The sequence below is a fragment of the Nicotiana sylvestris genome, chromosome 3, assembly GCF_000393655.2.
Source record: "Nicotiana sylvestris chromosome 3, ASM39365v2, whole genome shotgun sequence".
In the NCBI taxonomy this organism is placed as follows: Eukaryota; Viridiplantae; Streptophyta; class Magnoliopsida; order Solanales; family Solanaceae; genus Nicotiana; species Nicotiana sylvestris.
Genome location: NC_091059.1, coordinates 121,639,073 through 121,649,554, shown reverse-complemented (window position 1 = coordinate 121,649,554; position 10,482 = coordinate 121,639,073). Strand labels below are relative to the sequence as shown.

The 10,482-nt window shown below is 37.7% G+C and overlaps 1 protein-coding gene across 1 annotated transcript; it reads left to right on the top strand.

Moving 5' to 3' along the window:
• On the top strand, positions 1-7,414 carry LOC104249388 (AT-hook motif nuclear-localized protein 6-like). The gene is made up of 5 exons (XM_009805810.2): positions 1-724; positions 2,587-2,654; positions 6,025-6,156; positions 6,591-6,752; positions 7,051-7,414. Exons 1-5 carry the CDS (start codon positions 610-612, stop codon positions 7,186-7,188), a joined length of 615 nt encoding a protein of 204 aa, XP_009804112.2. The 5' UTR covers positions 1-609; the 3' UTR covers positions 7,189-7,414.
• Positions 7,415-10,482: the final 3,068 nt, after the last annotated feature.

Sequence of the window (10,482 nt, the reverse complement as noted above, 5' to 3'; positions counted from 1 at the left end):
ATTTTCTTTCTATTTTCATAAAAATAGTTTCTTCTTTTAAGCTCTCTGTACTTTCCTCTGCAGTAGCAGAGTTTATGCCACAGTTCAGAATATCAGTAGTCATTAGATTTCCACTGCAAAAATTTGACGTAGTCAGATGATCTTTTTGTAGACGAAACTGATTTCTAGCATTTACAGATTCTTGGTACATTACTTGTTATATATTACTTATAGCATTTGGAAAAAAGATTGTATTTTTATTCTCTTGTAATTCTGAGGCTTTGAGTTATTGTTTTTCGTTTTTGATCTTTAGTTGTTTTGGGGGGCTTAAGTTATTTTGGAGTTTTCAGGGGTTTATGATTATTTACTAAGCAGTGTGGAGTATATGAATGAAGGAGAAAGACGGACTTAGTAATTCTGAAAGCTACAGAGTGGCCCCAAGGATTGAAAGTATTACTAATAATGAGTTTAGTGGAACAATTGTAGCAGAAGAAGAAGAAGAAGAAGAAGAAGAAGAAGAAGAAGAAGAAGAAGAAGAAGAGGGAGAGGGAGAGGGAGAGGGAAGAGGAAGAGGGAAGACCTAGGAAGTATGGACCAGATGCTCAAGTAGCCGCGGTCGCATTGTCAGCAATGCCAATATCAGCTTCAATTCCTCTTACTGGAAATTTTTCACCTTGGAGAAACAGTGGAAGTCGCCCCGTTGATCATCTTAAGAAGAAGAACAAGTTTGAGGTCGAAACTCCAGGTAACATTTTTTCCCCGACATGTTGGGGACTGAGGCGTAGTTGTTTTATTTTGTAGAATTTGAATGCAATTTTGATATTGCTGCTCGGCTAATCGGATTAGAATTTTCTAAACGTTGGATCGCGCTGTTGAATATTTGTTTGTGATTATTGATTAATAATGTTTCACAGTATGGGGATGGATCTAGTGGTGTGGATATGTTTGCTCTATTTCTGTTTGTTTCTGTTTTGCTTATTGGATTGCGTTGTTGTAAGTATTTACTAACTTAGAGTTAGACTGGGTCCACATTATCAGGAAGGATCTTTGATTTCCTGGCATTTATGATGTTGAAGAAGATAGTGAAAGGGGAGAATATTTTCACTGCATCTAAAGGTACTAGTTTTCTTGGTGGGAGGGGGTGGGGGAAGAGAAGCAGCTTCATGCATTGAGCAAATAGAGTTGGACCACTTGGTGTTCTGTCTTCTAAACTGAAATCAACACGCATGTCTATCTTCAGACAATAATTGTGAGATATATAGAGATGGGATAAGAACAAATAACCAAGTGCATACAGTGAAGAAGCTGATAATTTTTAAAAAGGCAGGAAAGTGATGGAATTTATATTGTTCTGACCCATGAGACGTATACATATAGTATATTGATATTTTTGCATGACAGACGAAATACTGAACTTGGAATCAGTTTATTCAGTTATAATTATAGAAGTAATTATACCAGCTAATGATGCTATAAAACTCAGCACTCTTGGCCAAGTAAACAGATGGAGTAATATTCTTTTACCGTCTCACTGATCGTTTGTTCTTTTCGATTTCGACAAGATTAAAGTTTATTTCTAGCGGCAATGTGTTAAGATAGTTTACTCTCTCATAGTGATAAAAAGGTTATCATCATTATGCAAAATTTTTAGATATGTCCTCATGAATAAATGCAAGCGAGTAACAAAACTCAGTTGATTATGCTTTATATCAAATTCTGAAACTAGAATACAAATCTACGCATAGATATTTTATCAGTAGATGTAACTCTCTTATTGAAACTGTATCAATAGATTTAATACTGTTGTCATATATAACAATGCTAGAGATGAAAGGCCTAAGTGACTCTATTAGTACAGAGTTGGATCCAAAATCTGAAGTTTATGGGTTCCTACAACCACCTCAAGTTAATATATTATAATAACCGGACTAAGGAAAGAGTACCGACATTCAACATATATATATTGAAAAGAGTAACAAACCACTTAAATACAACATAAGTACCGATATTTGGTTCTTTTTATAGTTTGGCTTTTAGTCATTTGTTATGTTTCGTTTATCAAAATTAAGAACACACACACACACACAAAAAAAAAAAAAAAGAATAAAGTGTAGATGTAGGACTGTGGAGTGTTTTGTAAAGTTTTGTGGAAAAAACGAAAAACAAAGGGAAGTGTAGATTGTCCTTAAGGAGATTCGAACTCACATAAGTGGGCAACAAGAATGAGACGAACTTGGGCTCCAAATCTTACCACAGGACCAGCAACACATTTTTGAATTGGGTTCCCATCTAAATGTTATTATAATATCAACGGATTTCTTAATACAAATACGAAACTTTACTGCTTATGATTTTCTCCAATTTCCCGTGGAAATTGGTTAAATTTGGTCTCTATGTGTTCTGCGGTCAAAATAATACTATCTTATTATTACCTTATAAAAAAAATACTATCTAATTATTACCTTACCTTATAAAAAAAATATAATCTAATTATCTTGCCTATCAATTTTACTTGTTCGAAGCTGATATTATATCTAAAAAGTTTAATTTTCTGTGTCTTGAAGGTTTAACTTTGTTTGGCTATTGCTAAATCTTCTATTTCCTTAGGTGAGAGGATGGAATACTTTGTCGGTGCAAATCTTTCTGCGCATGTGATCATTGTTAATGCTGGCGAGGTAAGCCTTATGTATTAATGAATTTCCGATGTTCATACTCCAATATTAATGAATTTCAAATGTTCATACTCCGTTATGCCTGATTTATGACCGGAAGAATGAAAGGATGGTGTGCATTAAAGTTAGAGTTATAGAGAGGTTGATCTTATCTATTTCTTTCATTTATGACTATAATTATTAAATTTTTGTGGTAGGGATACAAGAAGAGGTTAATCTGATGTTATGGAATGCTTCTCGAAGTTTTCTTTTGACTTTCCTAATCCAGCCAAATAGTGGTGTAAATTTATGTTGCTTGGACTCTTCAAAATTCTTGCCGCATCTGTGTCGACATGAGTTGGGTGTGGATGTGGGATCCATACCGGGATTTGGTCAATTTACCTTGGGTACTTTGTCTACATCTATGACCCGGAAGTATAGATTGATTGGGTTTGGTGTGTGATGTTTATAAAGAATTAAATAATTTTAGATCTATAACTTTAATCAATCGGAATATATACTTTATATGTCGTACTATACATTTATTGGCCCTATCGCATCATCCATATCCACACTCGAATCCGTAACCCTAATCCTAAATTTATGGGATGAAGTTTCCGACTTCTAGATCCGCACCCATATCGGATAGCTGCACCCGCTGAGCAACATAGGTGTAAATGAAATAGAAGGTACAGTTAAACTAACTAATGATAGTTCCTTAATGCTCAATTTTTGAAAGATCATATCCCCTTCTAGGTATACTATCTGGGAAGTGGGTTCAATCTAGCTCTTAGCTGGTGATATGTGCAATGCGTTTCTCAGGAAATCACAGATAAAGGACGAAGAGGAATAATGGGTCAGACACGTTGATCAAATATATGATTCTGTATGTCAAGTTCAAATTTCTCTAATGGAGCTAATTTGACTAGTCAAAAAGGAATAAACTATAACAGGTGAATATTAAGCAAAAAAGAATTTCCATATGGATATAAATTGGATATTGGCTATATATGTCAGTCAGCCAAAGGCATCAGACCAGTAGTGAACGCATGACGCCCTTCTAGTGAAGACAATAGAGAAAATATATTGGTGAACAGTAAGAAATTACTCCTGAATTTGACTTGGACTTGAGGTATATAATTTTCGATCTTTTTCAGGAGAAACAGGTTAAAGCACTTGAATAAAGTATGGTATTCTGCTTGGTGAAATTGGTCTGAAGGAAATAACATTTCCTGAACCTTTGTTGTGTTTAAATGCAGCTACCTGTCAAAAAAAAAAAAGATCCTTTTATAAGCTTAAAATGGCTTCCTTCTTTGTTCTCCATCTCCTTTTCTTTTCTCACCTAACAAACTGAGAGCTTCATTTGTATGATGTGAATCAAAGTAGGTGTGCTGCCTAGACCCTTGGGTGCTAGGATTAATTATATTGCTGATGCTAATTCTTACAACAAAAATAATAATAATATGGCTGATGCTTATGTCGTAGAGAATGATACATACATTCATAACTTTATTCCATATCTAAAAGAGTTTCTGGTATGAATATCTATTGAGGGGAGCCTTGGCGTAACTAGTAAAGTTGTTGCCATGTGACCAGGAGGTCACGCGTTCGAGCCGTGGATACAGGCTCTTGCATAAATGCAGGGTAAGGCTGCATACAATAGACCCGTGTGGTCCAGCCCTCCTTGGACCCCGCACATAGCGGTCCTCCGCCCGAATCGGAATCAAAGTAGTATCCACCTTCTTCCTTTGCCAGTATCCTAAGATCGATCTCTTGACTGAGTCATTTCACATGTTGCACTGAGAACAAGAGACTGATCCTGTACCGTGCTAGAGCTTAATGCACCGGGGCGGCCCTTTGTGGGATTATACTGGGTTGTTGTTGTTGTTTGAACATCTATTCCCACTGAAGCAGGAGTTCTATGTTATCTCTTCAAAGGTGAGAATTTATTGGTATATCAAGAACTAGCCTTTTTTGTTAGGGCATGTGTTGCATTCAGACAAATGTGTTGCCTTTTGCTTTGCTTGCAATTCATGCGCACTTAGCCTCTTGCTGGTTTCATGCTGCTTTCTACAGCTGAATGAAATGAAGCACATTATCACCATGGTTTTTAAGCCATCATAGGCTGAGCAGCCCTAGATTTCTGATAGAAAATTGTCAAAAGGTAGATTTTTTGGGAAAGGAAAGTCAAAGAGGTCAATGAGTTAGGGAGAGGTAGTTTTAACATTTACTCCTTGTTGTGATTATTACTTCCTATCCGATACAATTGATAAAATATCCTTGAACTGTAACTGGATAAGTAATTAATATGGCTCAATTCACCTGCTTTCCTCAATAAGTTTTCTGCTTTCTCAATTATACATATTTACATTTAAAATGCCTATGATATAAATATGAATGGTTTGATTTTCGACAAGTAGATATCTCAATGTCCGGATGTAGACATCTTTCTTAGGTCTGTAACAAGTGGCTGGTGCTTACTGGTTATTTCTGTTTTTAATAAAGAAATTTCTGAGTGCTAAACCACATATCATTAATTATTTTATTTAGCATGTGTTGAAACCAATATCTCTTAAACTTTTGGAAAATAGGCAACTCCTGGTGCCACAGTGGTTGTATCGAGACAACCTTTTTTTTCTTTTAAGATTGTACCTGAAATCAAATTTCTTATGTGGTTTTCAAGAATGCAGTATTGAACGTCTGAATATACGAAAGACAATGTTGGAATCTCGAATATGTGTGGAATAAACAATTTGATATTATTCAATGCTCATCATACCTGGGAAAACTGAAACACTTGATCTGGCAGAGCCAAAAGCTTATATTAATTATTAACCTTAGAACATTTATCTCCCTACTCCTCACATTTATTGATGTCTATAGTCATAATTATCTAGAAATGATGTACTTGTTTATCGCAACCTACTTGTGCACATGCACTGGTGCTGTGTTCTGGTAGATATATGTTAAAATATGTTCAAGACATGAAATGTTTAAAGTTGTCACAGAGAAATGACGGGCCTCACCGTTTTTAGAAAGTAATATTTTTGGGATATACAAAGTAAAAAGTAGGTCAAACAAGATGAGATGGAGGTTGTAATTGTCTGTCCAAATATTGGAGAGTTTTTTCTTTCCAATTTGATTTTGGGGCTTGGTTATGCAGTCAATTGAGGGATGCATTAAAATTTCCCGTGCAGCTTGTCCGCCAGGTTAAAGTAAGCATTTGATGAAACACGCCAAGTGCAGGACAAGTGCCATCTTACTGTTGGCAAACAATTGTTATAGCTGAGGAGCCTTGCTTCTAGACATTTATTTTGCTGAAATTTCCTTGGCTGTTTGTACCTCTGTTAGAATATTTAAAATCCAATTTCTTTTGATTTCTTTGGTGTATTAGGATGTCAGCATGAAGATAATTTCATTTGCTCAACAAGAACCTAGAGCTATTTGTGTGCTGTCTGCAATTGGTGCAATTTCAAGTGTTACACTTCATCAGACTAGTTCTTCTGGTGGAACTTTGACCTATGAGGTGTGAGCCGTTTACTTCTACTATACTGATTTGCATGTATGGATGCGCTTGATTTCTTTGCTGCAGCATATACATTTTTATAACACCCCTTGGATGCTGATGTGTACCTTCATCAGTTTACGGGGCTACTGCACCACATACATACCAAATGAATAAAACAAATGAAAAAATAAATATGTTGTTTGTTGTTTTGCCAAGGCACCCTGTTCTGTCTATCTTCTATTTTTGCCGTCGGAATATTTTTTTTAAAATAATAGTTACATTTTACTTGTAGATTTAAAGCACAGACCTTCAACTCTTGAGGGAAGAAATGCCATTTTCTTTTCTACTATATGAATCGAAATACTTATTTCCCACTGGGAATGAAAGCAAGAAGTATGATGGAATGTTCATCATTAGCATTTCTTCTTATCCAAATTATGATTTTGCTGCAGGGTCGTTTTAATATTCTCTCTCTGGAGGGATCATTTAGGCCAAGTGATGATGGAGTAACAAAAAGCAGATCTGGTGGACTGAGTGTCTCTCTTTCAGACCCTGATGGTCAGGTTATAGGAGGAGCACTTGCAGGCTTGTTGGTAGCCGCTAGCCTCGTTCAGGTTAGAATGGAACTACCCAGCTTTTTTAGCTCATTGCTATTCTTTTCCCAACAACTTGCAAGCAGTTTTGGGACTATTTATGATCTTTGGAATTTACGACGTTGGCTGGCATTGCAACACAAAAAACATAATTGATCTCTCTTTTTTTGTGTGTATCCATGTTAGTGGGGAAGTTCTTGAAATAGCACCCACATTTAACTGCTACTTTGAATATTTTTTTTGTCCTTTTAAATTTTTTATCGTTTCCTCATTTTGTGTGAGCTTGCAAAACTAATCTGTAACATCTTGAGTGCATCAGGTTATTGTTGGTATCTTTCCAACCGGTCACCAGCTGGAGCAGAATCGAGAGCATGCAGCTGTTTTTGCCGCTATTCCTGCCCCTCCCATTTCTGAAGAAGGAACTGATGGAGCTTACGCTGCTGGGCTAAGGAACTGACCGGCTGTTGTATTTGTGGTACCTTATTGCTAAATTGTTAGCTTACTTGAAGCATAAACACAAGGAATCCCACAACATATGGCGGAACACATTTTCTTTTCTTGAATATTATCAAACTCTCTACAATATTGAAAGATGATAAATTTCTTATACCAAACAAACAAGAGATCCTTATTGAAAGATAATGGAGGATGTGTTACTGGAGCAAATTCGGATCCCAATCCAACATCCTTTGCCGCAAAATTATAGTGCGTATATAGACCAAATACTACTTCATATGATTACATATTATATTTTGAACATCCTTAATACAGTAGGGCGAGGTAGCCTAGCGGTCTAGGGTGTTCAAATTGAGATGTTCATGAATTCAGATCCATGTCTAAATATTTTTATCTGCCCATTTTGTTCGCTAAAACTATTTGGCAAACAAAACTATATGTGGTTTATTTGACTTTTATTTCAATCTAATTTTTTTGATAAATAACTCTTATAACTTAAAATTTATGCAAGAATAAACAACTGATCCTAAAAGTAATTTCTTAATTGAGAATTATTTCTTAAACAAATTCTATGATTTAAAAGTCAAGCTCTATAAAAATTTATTCAACAAAAGCTCTCTACATTGTATAAACCCTCTCGATTGTCTCTTTCCTTTTGTTTTATACTTTTATTAATAAAGCTTTTATTGTTGTCTTTTCTTTATTGGAAACAACTTCTCTGTGCATTAGGTAGGGGTAAGGTCTACGTACAGACTATCCTCCCTAGATCCCATATATTGGGGTCAAACTGGGTTTGTTGTTGTTGTTATTGTTGTCTTTTCTTTAATATTAGTTTTGATTTATATAATTATAGTTCTTTTTACATGTATTTTTATTGTTTAGCTATACAAACAACAAAAACAACAACAACAACCCAGTGTAATCCTACTAGTGGGGTCTGGGGAGGGTAGTGTGTACGCAGACCTTACCCCTACCCCAAAGGAGTAGAGAGACTGTTTCCGAAAGACCCTCGGCTCAATAAGACAAAAGGACAAAAGAAAACATTATTAGTAACACCACAGAAACAATACGAAAGAAATACATATATATATATATATATATATATATATATATATATATATATATATATATATATATATATATATATATGAAAAATAAGAACAACATGAAATCAAGAGGAATGATACCAAGCAAAAGCAAAATAGTATCCTTACCAAACTAGTCCCCCAAAGTTATGACATAAGACAATACTCAGCTACCTCCTAGCCTACAACCTTAATACTACCTCCACATATTCCTATCAAGTGCCATGTCCTCGGAAATCTGAAGCATCGTCATATCCTGCCTAATCACCTCCCCCCAATACTTCTTAGGCCGCCCTCTACCTCTTCTCGAGCCCTCCACAACCAGTCGTTCACACCTCCTTACCGGAGCATCTGGGCTTCTCCTCTGAACGTGCCCGAACCACCTGAGGCTTGCTTCCCGCATCTTGTCATCAATGGGAGTCACGCACACCTTCTCTCGAATATCATCATTCCTAATCTTATCCATCCTACTATGCCCGTACATCCACCTCAACATCCTCATTTCTGCTACCTTCATCTTCTAGATATGTGATTTCTTAACCGGCCAACACTCAGCCACATACATCATGGCCGGTCTAACCACCACTTTATAGAACTTACCTTTGAGTGTCAGTGGCACTCTTTTGTCACACAATACTCCAGATGCTAACCTCCACTTCATCCATCCTACCCCGATACGGTGCGTAACATCCTCGTCGATCTCCCCTCCCCCCTGGATAACCGACCCAAGGTACTTGAAGTTGTCTCTACTTTGGATGACCTGTGATTCAAGCCTCACATCCACGCCCACTTCCCTCTGCTCAGCGCTGAACTTACACTCCAGGTATTCCGTCTTTGTCCTGCTAAGCTTGAAACCCTTAGATTCAAGAGCTTGTCTCCAAACCTCCAGCTTCTCGTTAACACCCGGTTCGCGTCTCATCAATTAGAACTGTGTCATCAGCGAATAGCATGCACCATGGCACATCCCCTTGAATGTGATGTGTTAACGCATCCATCACCAGGGCGAATAGGAACGGACTGAGCACAGAACCTTGGTGTAACCCCATAACAACCGAAAAATCCTCAGAGTCGCCTCCCACTGTCCTAACCCGAGTCTTTGCTCCATCATACATGTCCTTAATCGCCATAATGTAGGGAACCGGCGCGCCTTTTGCCTTCAATCTTCTCCAGAGAACTTCTCTAGGAACCTTGTCATACGCTTTTTCTAGGTCAATAAACACCATGTGCAGATCTTTATTCTTATCTCTGTACTGTTCAACCAACCTCCTAACAAGGTGTATAGCTTCTGTAGTAGAACGACCCGGCATGAAACCAAATTGGTTGTCGGAGACGGATACCGTCATCCTCAACCTTGCTTCAACTACCCTCCCATACTTTCATAGTATGACTTAGTAATTTGATACCCCTATAATTGTTACAGCTCTGGATATCACCTTTATTCTTATACAGTGGGACCACCGTACTCCACCTCCACTCATCTGGCATCCTCTTCGCCTTAAAAATAACATTCAACAACCTAGTCAACCACTCCAAACCTGTTTTCCCCACACACTTCCAAAATTCTACCGGAATCTCGTCAGGTCCGGTCGCTTTGCCCCTACTCATCTTACTCATAGCTCCCACGACCTCCTCAACCTTGATGCGCCTGCAGTACCCAGAGTCAGCGTGACTCTCGGAATGCTCCAATTCACCGAGCACAATATCCCGATCCCCTACTTCATTAAGAAGTTTCTGAAAGTAAGTCTGCCATCTCCTCTTAATCTGGGAATCTTCCATCAATACTCTCCCATCGTCGTCCTTGATGCATCTCACTCGGTCTAAATCTCGAGCTTTCCTCTCTCTCAGCTTGGCCAGCCTAAATAACTTATTCTCCCCTCCTTTTTCCCCTAGTTCCTCGTACATACGACTATAAGCCGCAGTCTTAGTTTCCGTGACCGCCATCTTCGCTTCCTTCCTAACTACCTTATACCACTCCATGCACGCTCGCCTCTCCCCCTCGCCTATGCTCCCCCCTAACGCCCGGTACGCCTCCTTTTTGGCTTCCACTTTACCTTGTACCACTTCATTCCACCACCATTCTCCTTTGTATCTGCCGGAGACACTCCTTTGTCCACCACCAACATATTGTTTAGCTATATGTTGTGTAATTTAATTTAAAACGTTCGGTGCACCTATTCTAAAAAAAAATGTTGACGTCATTAAAGTTTGAA

Bases quoted from the DNA above. Each gene is read 5' to 3' on its own strand.
- LOC104249388 (XM_009805810.2), top strand. From the start codon at position 610: ATGCCAATATCAGCTTCAATTCCTCTTACTGGAAATTTTTCACCTTGG. The intron at 725-2,586 runs GTAACATTTTTT...CTATTTCCTTAG, and splicing joins GTTTGAGGTCGAAACTCCAG to GTGAGAGGATGGAATACTTT. The intron at 6,753-7,050 runs GTTAGAATGGAA...TGAGTGCATCAG, and splicing joins TAGCCGCTAGCCTCGTTCAG to GTTATTGTTGGTATCTTTCC.